This window comes from Papaver somniferum, unplaced genomic scaffold, assembly GCF_003573695.1.
Source record: "Papaver somniferum cultivar HN1 unplaced genomic scaffold, ASM357369v1 unplaced-scaffold_158, whole genome shotgun sequence".
In the NCBI taxonomy this organism is placed as follows: domain Eukaryota; kingdom Viridiplantae; phylum Streptophyta; class Magnoliopsida; order Ranunculales; family Papaveraceae; genus Papaver; species Papaver somniferum.
This window is the reverse complement of record NW_020625264.1, coordinates 2,933,542-2,948,403: the sequence shown is the minus strand read 5'-3', so window position 1 is coordinate 2,948,403 and position 14,862 is coordinate 2,933,542. Positions and strand designations below refer to the sequence as shown.

At 37.2% G+C, this 14,862-nt stretch overlaps 1 protein-coding gene across 1 annotated transcript; it reads left to right on the top strand.

Annotated features, from left to right (window-relative positions):
- Positions 1-12,593: 12,593 nt before the first annotated feature.
- LOC113337151 lies at positions 12,594-14,637 on the top strand. Its single transcript, XM_026582840.1, has 5 exons — positions 12,594-12,762; positions 12,875-12,962; positions 13,044-13,675; positions 13,770-13,971; positions 14,080-14,637. Exons 1-5 carry the CDS (start codon positions 12,757-12,759, stop codon positions 14,097-14,099), a joined length of 948 nt encoding a protein of 315 aa, XP_026438625.1. The 5' UTR covers positions 12,594-12,756; the 3' UTR covers positions 14,100-14,637.
- The last annotated feature ends 225 nt before the right edge of the window (positions 14,638-14,862 follow it).

The window sequence follows — 14,862 nt, the reverse complement described above, 5'->3', positions numbered from 1 at the left end:
TCTATCAACAGAAAAGTACCCATTACAATGAGATGTTAGATCTGTTCAAGAGAGTCAACATCAACATTCCTTTTCTTGAAGCAATCAAGCAAATCCCTGCTTATGCCAAATTCCTCAAAGACTTGTACTCAAAAGCGCAAGCTCAATGTGCAAAAACGTGCTTTCTTAGCTGAGCAGGTGTTCCATCATTCTGAACAAAACTCCACCCAAGTTTAGGGATCCAGGATGTCCAACAATTTCTTGCACTATAGGAGAACACACGGTCAATAAAGCGTTATTAGACCTAGGTGCAAGTGTTAACCTACTGCCATATTCTGTTTATGAGCAGTTAGGTCTTGGGGAGTTGAAACCAACATCTATCACTCTACAACTGGCAGACCGATCTGTCAAGATTCCTCGTGGAGTGGGGAAGATGTTTTGATCAAGGTTGACAAATTCTATTTTCCCGTAGACTTCATTGTCTTAGACACTCAACCTGTACAAAACCCAGACTGTCACATTCCTGTCATCTTAGGACGTCCTTTCTTGGCTACGTCCAACGCGATCATCAACTGTCGGAATGGAGTGTTAAAACTGTCTTTTGGTAACATGACGGTAGAATTGAATGTGTTCGATATTAGTCAACAACCTGTGAATCTTGATGATGATGATGTACATGAAGTTAATATGATTGAAGGATTAATGCAAGATTCGTTGACTAACATTCTATCCGTTGACCCCTTTCAAGCATGTATGGAGAACTTTAACCCTGATTTCTATGATGATGCATACTGTAGTGACGTCCTATCTCTGCTCGAATCTGTACCTCAAATGGACGTCACTGAAAGGAAATATGAAGTGGAACAACCCTATTCTCTGATTCCAAGCTTATTCCATCCATTGTTGAGCCACCCAAGCTTGAATTGAAACCATTGCCTAGTACGTTGAAGTACGCATTCCTAGGTTCTTCTGATACTTTACCTGTCATTATTTCATCATGTTTAGACACGGAACAGGAAAGTAAGCTTTTAGAAGTACTTAAGGAACACAAAGAGGCCTTAGGATGGACCATCTCAGATCTCAAAGGAATTAGTCCCACCATTTGCATGCACCACATTAACCTTGAAGAGAATGCCAAACCATCGAGGGAAATGCAAAGGAGACTTAATCCTAACATGAGAGATGTAGTCAAAGGAGAGATCCTGAAACTACTTGATGCGGGTATCATATACCCAATTCCCGATAGCAAATGGGTTAGTCCCATTCAAGTTGTGCCTAAGAAGTCAGGCATTACTGTTGTTCAGAACGACAAGAATGAATTAGTCCCTACTCGTACAATCACAGGATGGCGAGTATGCATCGACTACAGGAAGTTGAACACAGTAACAAGGAAGGATCACTTCCCGCTCCCTTTCATTGACCAAATGCTAGAACGTGTGTCTGGACACAGTCACTACTGTTTTCTAGATGGCTTTTCCGGTTATAACCCCATTTTGATTGTGGAGATTTTTGATGTTTGGGGGATAGACTTCATGGGTCCATTTCCCATGTCTGACAGCAAGTTGTACATCCTAGTCGCAGTTGATTACGTTTCTAAGTGGGTAGAAGCCATAGCAACCAGAACAAATGACCACAAGGTGGTACTTTCATTTCTAAAGGAGAACATATTTCACGTTTTGGTACCCCTAGAGCTATCATCAGTGACGGCGGTTCACATTTTCGTAACAAGTACTTTGAGTCTTTAGTACGCAAGTATGGCATAACTCACAAGGTTGCTACTCCGTACCACCCTCAGACTAGTGGACAAGTGGAAGTGTCTAATAGGGAAATTAAGCACATTCTGGAGAAGACGGTCAACCCGTCCAGGAAAGATTGGTCATTGAGATTGAATGATGCTTTGTGGGCCTATAGAACAGCTTATAAGACACCAATTGGCATGTCCCCCTATCGTCTAGTGTATGGAAAGCCGTGCCATCTACCTGTGGAATTAGAACATCGTGCCTACTGGGCAATCAAAGAGCTGAACTTTTCTCTGGACGAAGCTGGAATTCAAAGGAAACTTCAACTCAACGAGTTGGAAGAGTTGAGAAATGAGGCTTATGACAGTGCCAAGCTGTACAAGCAAAGATGAAGATATTTCATGACAAGCGTATTCTGCGCAAATCCTTCACTCCTGGTCAGAAAGTCTTGCTGTATGACTCCCGATTACATCTTTTTCCAGGAAAACTGCGTTCCAGATGGAAGGGTCCGTACCTAGTACGCACAGTTTTTCCTCATGGAGCTGTAGAGCTGGAGGATGTCTCCAACAAGAACGTTTTCAAAGTCAACGGGCAGAGATTAAAGCCATTCCTTGAGCCATTTCCACCCGACATTGAAACAACCGACCTGGAGGACCCAGTCTATGTGGACTAAACTGGTCCACTCTTTCCCTAAATAACCAAAAGTTTTCCAAATTTTCCCTAAAAACCAAAATTTTGTTTTCCCAACAAAACCAAATTTTTTCCAAAAAGTCCAATCCCATTAAAAACCAAAATTTCTTGTAGATAATGTGTTAGTTAAATTTCCTTTTGTATATTTTGTGCTCATCCATTGTGACTGCTAATATGATGGATTTTTGCCTTGAATAACGGAGTTTTAATCGAGCTACCACCGTACAATCGGGTATTCTCTCTCCTTTTACTCTACTCAGCATGTTCCTCTTCATATATTGTTTTATAATTCTTTCCATTTTTGAAACATTGAGGACAATGTTTAGTTTAGGTTTGGGGGTATAGAGTAGATACCATGATAATATGCATAATTGAAAACGAACTCCTTCTTTTTGAAAAAAAAAAAAAAAAAATAAAAAAAATCAAAATTCAAAAAAAATTAAAAAAATGAAAAATCATAAAAAAAAAATGGAGCTCATTTACCTTGAAATGTTGACTCTTGTGCAAATATGTATTTTTATTAGGAGTCTTAGTCTAGATATTTAGGCACCCTGATTCTAGCACAATTCACATAGTGATAAGAAATTTGCACGCGCACGATCTACCAATACATGTATGGCCTCGATCTTCAAGGTGTTTGATAGGAAGTTACGATTGCCAATCACTTTAGAATACTGAACGAAACTGGACTAGCTTGTTCTTTGGTTGGTTGGGATAGAAGTGGAGGTTACATTAAGAAAGACAACCATCGAATTTAACTGGGTGCATCAAAAAGGGCTACCTCTTGCAAAGTGTCATGTAATCTTTTGTTTCCTTTTGTATGTATCAAAAGTGTTTCCTTTAAAAAAAAAAAAAAAAAAAAAAAAAAAAAAAAAAAAAAAAAAAAAAAAAAAAAAAAGAGAAAAAAATATCAGAAAAATACAAAAAAATCAAGTATTTATCAATTCCATCATCTCTTGTTCCAAAAAAAAAGAGATAGTCAATGTAAATAAGAGTCATGTAATGTCATCTTTTGTTGTTTTTGTAATAAGCAAGGAGGGTGTATGCCATTGATGTACAACGCGAGAATTGTGAAATACCTCAAACTCATTCACACTTCTCGTAAAGTCCGGACAGCTAGCTAGATTTCGACCTCAGTTCTTAGCCTGAGAAACTATCTCTTGGTGATTAGTAGTCATGACTTCAGATCTTTCTTTACACATGTGTAGATACACTTTACACTCTTATCACATGTTTTTTTGTTATCAGTGCTAGGATTGTGCCTTCGATAGCTAGATTGACATCTCCATTTTGCTGTGAGCTTAACTGTTTTGCACATGTCACGTTTGATGGAATCTGAGCTTATATTTTGACCTAGAACTTTGTAGGTACGTTCTAAGCAAACCTTCACGAGACTTCAACTCGTCCACTAGGGACACTTAGTGGTTTAAAAGGCTTAGTGCATACGCTAAATGCATTCGAGAGACCAGCGACAGTGGTATAGTTAGGATTTCCTTAGTTTTGTTTTACTTGAGGACAAGTAAAATTCAGGTTTGGGGGTATTTGATGAGTGCCAAATATTGTATATATTTATCCCTTTTTGTTGGCATTTAACTCATCTTTTGTGCATTAATTCTACATTTTATCCCATATTCTGTATTTTCATTGTTTTCAAGAATAATATTTTTATTAATTAATTTTGCATTTTTAGGTAATAAATAAAGTTCGGATGAGTCGCGGAGCGAAAAGAGCAGAAAAGTAGTGAAAAGCCGGGAGAAATTACGCAAGGAAGCCGCGAAGAATGGTGCGCACAACCTCATTTTCTACACACAAAAGCGCCTCCGTTCTCAGCCGTCAGATCAGTTCCAGAAGCATCCGATGGTCGCTCCTTCATAGAGCATCAAAATCTGAAGTCTCTGCCAAGCACCACAGCGCTGAAATTCCAAGCCTTCAGATTAGATGGTGTTGAATCCAACGGTCGCTCCCTTGCTGTTCATCAACGTTTGATATCTCCGCCTTACACTACAACACCTAACTCCATCTGGCGTTGATTTTGTTGTATTATATAATCCAGCGGTCGCTACAAGCTTCACTTCATCTCACCGTCCGATTGATCTTTCATCTCCCTATCCCACGGCTCAGCGTCGCAGATCATCAACTCGATACACTCGCCTCACACCCTAGCGACCGAGCACCTACACCTCAAACAAACACCCTTCCCTTCTCCATCGAACCATCTCCTATCACCCCCTCTGCAGAACCGCCATGCCCCGTACCACCACCATGTCCGTCTCCATCACCACCACCTCACCCCAAATCACTCCACTATTTCTCCCCAATCACTACCTAACCCATCACTACCACTTTTACATCATACAACCTCAATTTCTCATCTCTGACTGAAACCCTAGGTGAGAAATTGAAGATATAATGATGATTAGCAGCAATTGGAGCTCGAGAGGAACGAGAAGAATAGAGAAGATGGGTCGACGAGATGGAGCGAGTATCTCATCAACAGTAGGTAAATCAATTTCACCAAACCCTAGTTCTACTGATTTTGGGGGAAAATTGGGGGAAAACCCAAAAATGTGTAATGGGTATAAATTAGTGTTATGGGAAGTATTAGAAAGAGACGATTGACCTCTCTGGACTAGCCAGTAGAGAATTGGAGAAAAAATTTTATGAACTGAAAATTTCAGTACTTGTATGTTTACAGTTGCAATTTGCTTATGTGTTGTAGTTATTTGATATGCTGCAATTTATGTTTAACTTATCTCATATGATGTATGTTTGTTGCCAAAACATGGTTAGCATGAGCTAATCAGTTTCAGGCCAAGGCTCAGTGAAGCCTTGTGCACTGTCAAGTGTGATTGAGCTAGGATAGTTCTTCCCTGCTGTGTTTTGATTGTGTAATTGAGAGAGGCCAATGCTCATAGAGCCTGTGATTGGCTGTACTGTCAAAAGACAGCCAATGCTAGGGGTAGACTAGTGAGCAAGTTGGTGTTCTTTCATTTCTAGTTGTATGCTTAGGATTGAACATAACCTAGACCATGTCACTTGATTAGGACACAAGGTGGATCATCAGCCTTGGCTTACCCACCACTTCTCTTTCAGTCAATCTTAATTTCAGTCACTTTTTCAAGTCCTGTGTGTTTGCATTTCAGCTATATTTTCTTGCTTTTTATGTTCCTGCATCTTGTAGCTACTGTGCACTGAAGTCAGTGCACAATCCTGCCTCTTGCCCTTGGCTGCCAAGCCTTGGTTGTTTGTTGCTTTTCTTAACTGCTTCTTTATTGCTTTACCCTGCACTTTTGGTTCTTTGCTTATCTTTCCCTGCTTTGGTTCTTAGCCTGTTTCTCTATTGCTTTACCTTGTGTTCTTATTTCTCTGCCTGAAACCTTGCCTGCCCTTAGCTCATTACACACCTTAGCTAGGAAAACTTCTCATATGCTCCTCTCCCTGTGGACAAACCCCTACTCACTCTTTTATTACAAATCTTGACCTTGTATACTTGCAAGTGTTTTGTGTGCATCTTAATCATCACACCAGTAAGAACGGACTGCGCAGAGCAGTCTTATTTTCTGCAGCGTCAACAGCAGCAGTGGAGTGTCGTTTTTTACTGCAGCTCCCTGGTATCGTTTCTTTCTGGACGTATTTTGTGGGTCACAGAACCACTGTTTTATAACTTTTGACTCTTTTAATCACACTTTGATCTTTGAATTAATATTTTGAGTGTATGATTAATATGAATAGCTAAACCCCAATACTGGGATGATGGAGGAAGCTGTTTTTCAGCCATGTGGTTATTAAAATAATTCTTCATTCACTTTTTGCACCGATTTTAATTGATTTATGATTTCAATTGATGGAACATGCTTAGTCCTAGGGATTCTTGATGTGCCATGCTTATAATATACAAGTAATATTTTATAGAATCTAATTTGTCTAAGATAGAGTTAATATTTTTTTTATTTTGAGCTATAATCGCCTAGGATTATTTTCTGAGCCACTTGAATATGAAACACATTGGAATCCTGAGTCCTAGTTCCTCTTGATCTTGTGACATATTTTCTGTATATATCTTTATTTTTGAATCTTTACAAGATCGAGCAACGAACTCTTATTTACCGCAGTCGAAATAGTACAACAGGTTCAGAGTCCGAGAACAGACTTGTTATGCAACCTCGGTGAACCAAAATTATAATATATCTGTAGGGTCACACAAACCTTTATGCCAATGCTTTCAAGTATAATATGTTTAATTTAGACCTTAATTTATCAACTGTATCACTGCTAACATTAACAATGGATGATAGTATGTAATTTATATAATATTTTATTAATGCTTTGGTTGAAATCACGCAAAGCGAGAACACCATGAAATTTATGAATTTGTATTTGTAAAGAAAAACAAATGATTTTTGTACTGGTTAGTAGCAGACTTATATTGGGAAGAAGGAATGAGCTTGTACAGTTGTACTCCTTCATTCTGCTTCTGACACCGGTTAGAGGCACGGCCATCAAAATGTTGTACACCATACTAAGTACATGTACACCATACTAAGTATATCGTCCCTCATGGGTTCAGCCTCTTCTTTACACCGTCTATGTACATCTACACCATACTTGTATATATCCTATGTATTATAAGATATGTACTAAATTTGCATGTGTTGACGAGTTACGATATATTCGATGTGTATCCATGGATTAACAAATATGATGCCATGACTTTGGGGTGTGTGCGGCCGACATTCTATTTCATTACCTAGTTTGCAATGTTACACCCTGGATCTGTGATTCCTGTCATGATTTTTAGAATATCATTTTGCTCTCTTTAAAAGGAATGCAGCATCATGCTTAATATGACAACTTTCAAGTTATTTGAGTTTAAATCTAGTTAACATTGCGGCTATGGATTACTTGGAAGTAAGTCAACTTTCAAGTAATACATCACTGAGTCCCAGCAGTGGCTTAGGTTAAAAACTCGTCTGGAATCTAAATCTTGCAACAATACAGATATAATTTTTCAAGGCTTCTATGAACAGCAATACAGTTTGAGTACTAAGTTTAAATAATCGTACATATAAGCGTGATTGCCGAAAAATTGCAGATCTCATTTCACCTTGTTATTACTTGAGGTTGTGGGAGTCTAATTTCTAGACTCCTCGAGTTTGTGAGCTTTAATAGTTTATACCATAGGCGTGTGATGTTTGCTCTTTTTGGTAAGTGTACATAGTTATAACAATACTTGATATTTGCTCTTGTCGATAGCTGTACATGGGTATACTATAACCTTACTTGATGTTTGATCTTTTCGATAACTGCACATGGATATTACAATAATCAAACAATGACAACTGATACTGATGAAGTAACTTCATTCTTTTTCTTACATTATGTATGATCATTGATGAAGCCAATACAAGTACAGATGAAGGTATATCTTACTGTTATCTTGATCATTGTAGGAAGTATATACATCTAATGCAGGTAAGCGTACTATTCCCCTATTTTACTTCATCTTGGCTGGAGGGCGTTGTCCTTCATTTGTTGTTTTTTAATCCCTTTAAATAATAATTTAGGCAGTATTTTACTTGATCTAAGCACTAAAACTCTAATTAAAGAATGATGATATGTGATGAATCTCAAAAAAAAAAAAAATTGAAGACAAAAGGATAGATTACTGCAGGGAAAACTAATATGCAGATTCAGTCTCATCTGGAACATGCTCAGATTGAGCAGTCCGTCCGATTAGGGGTGTGTAGAAAAACCGAAACCGCGGTTTTCACACGTAACTGTCCGCAAAATTGCGGGTGAAAACCAATCCACAAGAATCTATGGACCGGACACGGTTGAGTTTTCAAATCCGCAAGGTTTAGCGGTTTGGTTGCGGTTGGACTTTGAAATCCGCGGATTCACCCGCATCCGCAAAAAAAGAGTTTTAGATTTAGATTAGATATCTCTAATTTAATTTACTGGGAATAAGAGGTTCGTCCTCTTCAGAGAACATTTCAAGATCTGCATAATCTTCTTGAAGAAACTGAAGGTTTTGAAACTTCTCGATGCTTGCATGTGATCCACTCCGTATGTTGTGAGAACTACTAGAAAAAGAAGCTATGCCCTCCTCTTGATACTGAATATAAACACAAAACATGGTAGCTAATTATCCGCCAAAGGTGGTCTAATGTGGACAAGAATCCTTCTAAAGCACTAATCCAGAAAATTTATCCTGTTGTTTGTCAATTCATAGAGGAAATTAAATTCGTTTTCAAAAACAAGGTGTTTAATCAAATGATTAAAGATCACTACACTTATCAGTTGTAGTGTTAATTAAGATTACTACCTATTAAGTATATATTGTACTCATAATGTTGTGCAACAAAACTTTGACATTTGCTCCATTGTTATTAATTTATTATCATGGGAGTGAGACAGTGAGTTAACATAAATATAGAGATCAATTATTCATACGAAGGGATTTTCGCAGATAGGCAGACTTTTTTTTTTTTTTAATTCTAAATCCGCAGTTAATCCGCATCAGGTCCGCATCACCCGCTAATTCGTGGATGCCAAATCCGCGGGTGATTGGGCCGGTTACGGTTCCATTTTCCAAATCCGCAACTTTCACGGTTTGGTTGCGGGTGACTCTTAATCCGCAACCGTCCGTCCGTTGCAACCCCTACGTCCGATGACTGAATCTGTATTTGGAACAAGCTCATTTTGAATTTGTAGAACTTTATTTTGATCCTTGGAGGGCTGAGGTGAAAAACGTAGTTTAGATAACAACTACCACCAGGCCCACTGGACTTTATTTACTTGAAGCCTGTTCCATTCAGTTTTATTGCTTTACATACTCTGGGTAAGGGTTTTGGTTAGGAGAGGCAAGGCAAGGCCATCTACTGTCTATTCCTCGAATCGACACCGCGTTTAAGTCTAGAACCTTAGGGATTCCAAATGCCCCTTTCGAGGGCGGTGATCAAAATAAGATTTTCCAGACCTGCATTTTTATATTCTCTTTACTCCTGCACTACTACATCATTAAAGTTTAGCAGATGTGTAGCCATTGACTATGGTTGGTTATGATAGTACATCCAAGATTATATAGGAAATGAGTAAACAACTAAAGTTAGACAGATTGGTATGTAGTCATCATCATAAATGGTTGGATTGTGATACCGGTAGATCATCTTTGATGTCGCAGCGCAAGAGCAAAAAAAATTTACCCAAAGTTAATTTACTCTTGTTTCTTTTTTATTTTGAGGAGTATTTTGACAGTGTTGGTTCACTTCTGAAATGAATCAGGTGCATTTACAGGTTTACACCGTGAAACACTCCACAAAATAGTGTCCCTTGCGAGACAGGCAGCGAGAATGTAATCTCCCTTTTAAATACTCTCCGAATTGAGGTAGGTAAATGTTATCCTTGATCCCATTTGAAAATTTACTTCATATGATTTTCTTTTGTTGTTGATTGTTCTCTTACTACTTTTTCTAGTTGAACACGAGCACGTCTCCCTCCATTGAAGTTCCTCAATGGACCCCTGAAATAACTTTTAACTTAATTTGTCGGGGATGATCTAAATATTACTTAAAGCTAGAATAGGTGGTTTCGTAGTGCAGGCTGTGTATCGCCTCTGGTTTAATACCTCGGGGAGTTTTTTTTTTTTTGATCGATTTAATACCTCGGGGAGTTCAACTCCCTTCACCTATCACAGACTAGATTTTGATGGTGCGTGGCTTATGTGTTTTGCCTGTGCTGGTCCCTGTGGTCCAGCTTAACCTATCATAGCTTGGTGAGATTTTTGAACTTTGATTTCTTTTGTTTATTACTTATAGGATGTAAAAACTAGTGATTATAGTAGGGGGTTTTATTCTCCAAATGTAGGTCAAATGTTTTCTCATGGTCAATAACTTGTATTATTACTTAGAAAGGAAAACTTTATTAACTACTTTTTGTGGTAGTTTGGGATTTTATTGTCCTACGACTCCTACCCGTTTCTTTACAAACCACAAGTTTCCCTTTCAAAGGGGATCTCACTCTTTAATCAGTCAAACGGATTGTCAAAGGGGTAGTAGTTACTTAATCATTTTTGTGGGGTTTTCTTATTGAAATTATTAGGTTATCAGTAAACACCAACCATATCAATTCATTAGTGTAACATCAAGATTAATGGTAACAACCTCATTAACCTCGTTTAGTCTCTTCTCTAGTGACCACATACTCGGTTAACGCAAGTGCAGTAGTACAGGTAGACTGAAGATGGAATAGTGAAAGGTGTTGAAGTGAGTTTAACACACTGCAGAAAATAAAGTTTTACTGTACAGTGCTTTTAAGTAGCTATTTGCTTGCATTTATCATAAGCTTAGGGAGGTTTTCTTTTTTGGTGTGATCTCGGTTTTCTCTTTGCATGAACTAGGACTATATATTTAAGCTTGATACAAATCGTAGCCATTGGAGGCCTTAATTTACGTGAAATGTATGTCGGTCTCGTCCTCTGATTGGTACATCACCTTAGCTTTTAAATATGTATTTAAACATTTGGCCACCACACCTCCTTTGTATATGTGAGTTTTTTGTGTTAGATATGGAATATCTAGGTAAAAAAAGATTTGACTTCTCACTACAGAAAATAGCTAATGTAGTAACCAAAAACTTTAGGCAGTGATGATTACACTACCTCCCTGGCATGGGGAATTTGCATCCATGCAAAATGTGTCAACCTATTATCAGTCTAAATCTTTTAATCTTTTTAACAAATAGAAACCACTTTAAGTAGGTGATAATCTGATTCACTATCACCAATGAATAACCCTGAATTCTAAGATCCTAAAAAGATGTCATGGAAAACCCTTTAACCATTTCTCTAATTTTCACATTTTATTACTTTCCACCTGTCAGATTTTAGATATGAAACACAAAATCTTATTGGCCCATAAATCAGTAGGTAAAATGACACTTGTCTAGTTGTCTAATTAAAGTTCTGTAGTTAAGTCCTAATCACTAGGTTAACCACTAACATGCTTCAATCTAAAGCTAAATCTCTTTTAGTCATATCTTTTTAGAAGTGCATGATTTGCCACATTAGGGCTGACGCGTTCTCGTTATAGTCCCTTGGATGCATTTTCCCGTCATGTCATGTTATTAACCATTGGATGCACTTTGCTACATCTTTTTGGCGAGAATATCTTTTGGTCCCCCCATTTGAATCCCCCATGTAAATGTGGGTATCAAACTCTGCTCATAAAAGATTCAGTCACTGTGCATTTCGTTCGGCATGTTATCAGCCGTTAGATTACTTCGCCCCCATCTTTTTGGCAAGTATCTTTTGGTCCCCCCTTTGAATCCCATGTAAATGTGGGTATCCAATTGGCTCATAAAAAGATTCAGTCATTCTACATTTTATTGTCATTCGTGGCGTTGAACCTTTTAATGGCTGTACATCTATCCCATAGGCCAACTTGCTTTGTGATGTTTGTCGGATCATTTGCTGCCTTTCTACGGCAAAAGGTTTGTACATCAGTCCGTCTAGATTTTTATTGTGGGAAGCTTTGGGATCAAGTTTATTTCTTGCAGTTTAGTATGTTTACGGTTTGGAGATATGCAGTTTAGTGTTAGATTACTTTCGTTTGGCCATTAACAGCAGGCAATAAAAGGGTTGGGTTTATTAACTAGAATTCTTAACATTAGAGTAGAGCTCTCTATATGATAATCTAATGTAAAAATTCCGAACAGTGTGACTGCACAGGAATAAGCCATTTGGTGGACACAATCTAAATCAAAAATCCGCAAGTGACGAACATTTTTGGGAATAATGGGTCCTCACACGGTCATCAACCAGTGGTTAAATTCCACCTTTGATTGGACCTCATTTGGGTTCTAATTCTAGCCTGGGGTTAAAATCTCAGTGGTTCCAAACATCTTTCCCCAGGATTTTTTTTTTTTTTTTTTTGAAAAAGCAACCATTAGCTTAAAAAGCTTTAATGATTTAATTTTCCACCAAAATAAGATATAGGTGAAATTCTTAGTTGGAGGAGAAAAGGTTAAAAGAGTGAGTCGCATAGTAAAAAGTTAAATTTTTTGGGTACTTGTACCAAACAAAAGTTTTCTTGAATTTGGCTGTGGAAATCCTCAAAACATTTCTCTATTTAACACTGCCCAAAACCCTTATTCACTTAGTTTTTTACTACTACCAGCAGGTCCATTACAGTACTATAAAAAGTATCACTGCTCTGAATTTGAACTCAAAACAACAACATCAACAATCAACCACAACACTGTGTTCTATTAACTGATTAGAAACCCTACCACCACCCCAAGTTTAAGAAGAAGGAAGAACTCATCTTTCGTCCCCATCTGTCAGACCACAATGAAGGTAAGCTACATTGAGAGATAGAAAGAGTTATATCTTATGTGGTTGTACATTTCTATTCATTCTTGTGTAAGTTGCTGATGTTTATACTTGTGAAATGCTTGTGTTGTTGTAGTTCTTGAATTGGATGCAAAGCAAGATCAATGGAAAACAACCAGCATCAGTGAGCAGTAAAAAACCTGTTGCGGTTTCCACTAAAAACAGTAAGTATAATTTTTATTGGAATAATTATCTTGAGACATTGAAATGAAATAATCCAATTCATGTGTTGTTTTGTTGTGCAGATGTTGTGATGCAAGAAAGCCGGAAAGATGAATTCAGCGATTGGCCACATGGGTTACTAGCAATTGGCACATTTGGGAACACTGCAGTTAATAAGGGTGGCCAAGAATCATCATCGTCTTCAAAAAGACATGGTCATAGTGACTGCAACAATAATCAAATAATTGAAGAAGAAATTAGTCCATCATCATCGTTATCAGAAGTATTAGGAGACGGTGATTTAGATGATTTTACACCAGAAGAAGTTGGAAAATTACAAGAGGAACTAAAAAAGTTATTGTCCCGTAAACCAAAACCAGCACTTACAGAAGAAGAACAATGTAGGACATTATCAGGAAGACGAGGAGTAAAATTGTTTAATCTTCTTCCATTAGACAAGTTTCTGAACTGCCCGTCGAGTTTAGAAGTTGAGCGTAAAGTTAATGATGTTGATTCTCCATGTCAACGTGAGCTTCGACGTAGTCTAAGTGTCATAGCAAACATGGAAAAGAACCTAAGTCCAGAGCGTACTAAATCAATAAAGAAGAAATCCATATCTTTTCTTCTAAAGAAGATGTTTGTTTGTAGAAGTGGTTTCCCTCCTCCAGCACCTCCAACTTTCAGAGATTCAATTCCTGAATCCCGTATCGAAAAGGTATACATTGCATTACATTTTCGTTAATTCATGTATATTAGATTTTACGTTGTTGTGAACATAGAGATTAACTGTGTTTATTACTCAATTGCAGCTTTTGAGGGCCATGATTAACAAGAACCTATATTGTCCGAAAAATTCTCCTACGACACCAACTGCAAAGAAATTCTTAGAAAATGACAACTATTATTTGGAAACAGATAAAGAAAATGATGGTAAAGGTGGTGATGATGATGAACAACAACCCAAAGAAAAGATCAATGGTGGTTACAAATGGGACAAGACAGATGATGATTGTAAGTTGATACTAATTGATTTGCATTTTCTCATAATCCTTATTTTTCAGATTACATTTACCAAAAATGGTTTATATTGTTCTAATTGAATCAATTGTTTGGCTGCAGATATTGTTCTAGAGATATAAATCATGCACATTATATGTTACAAGCAAGGGATGTATCACATGGTAGTTTTCTTCAGAAAATTGTTTGAAGTAATTCTGATTATAAATGAAAAAAATTTGCAGATATTTATTTTGACTCAAGTATTCAAATTGGAGGTGGAAATTGAAAGAAAACCAGACCCAATCATCAAACCATTCATTCAAGGTGGTGAAGAAGTAATATGAATGATTATGACGGAGATTGAGAGGAAAAATCAGTTGTACAATTTTTGTTTAGTTTCTGTTTCATTACAGAGATTAAATATTTTTTTCTTGATGTTATTACACCAAGATTATTATTACTACATCAGATGATGGAATAGTAGCTGCTATTACCTCAAATCCTTTTTACAAGGAGAAGATAGGAATCCATCATGGTGCCCAAAGATGGTTCCTAAGTAGAGATTATATGAATAATACATTTAAGTTTCACCATTGGAACTTGTAGAGGGAATATAATTTATTTATTTTTACTTTTCTTTTTCCTCATATATTGTATTATAAACTTTTAATTAAAATTACTCATATTGTTTTATTAAATGTATTTTTATGATCACATACCAAGCCATTGTAAATATCCATGGTAAACAGATGCATCACACTAAACTGTCTGAGTTGCACATGGTGTCATACACTGCCAAGATTATTTTAGTGGAATTTGATATGGATGTGGTAAAGGATCCGGAAAATTCCGACCCGGACGAGTCAAATCCAGATAAAAAGCACAAATAACATAGAACAGGCA

Bases quoted from the DNA above. Each gene is read 5' to 3' on its own strand.
- LOC113337151 (XM_026582840.1), top strand. The intron at 12,963-13,043 runs GTAAGTATAATT...TTTGTTGTGCAG, and splicing joins TGCGGTTTCCACTAAAAACA to ATGTTGTGATGCAAGAAAGC. The intron at 13,676-13,769 runs GTATACATTGCA...ACTCAATTGCAG, and splicing joins CTGAATCCCGTATCGAAAAG to CTTTTGAGGGCCATGATTAA.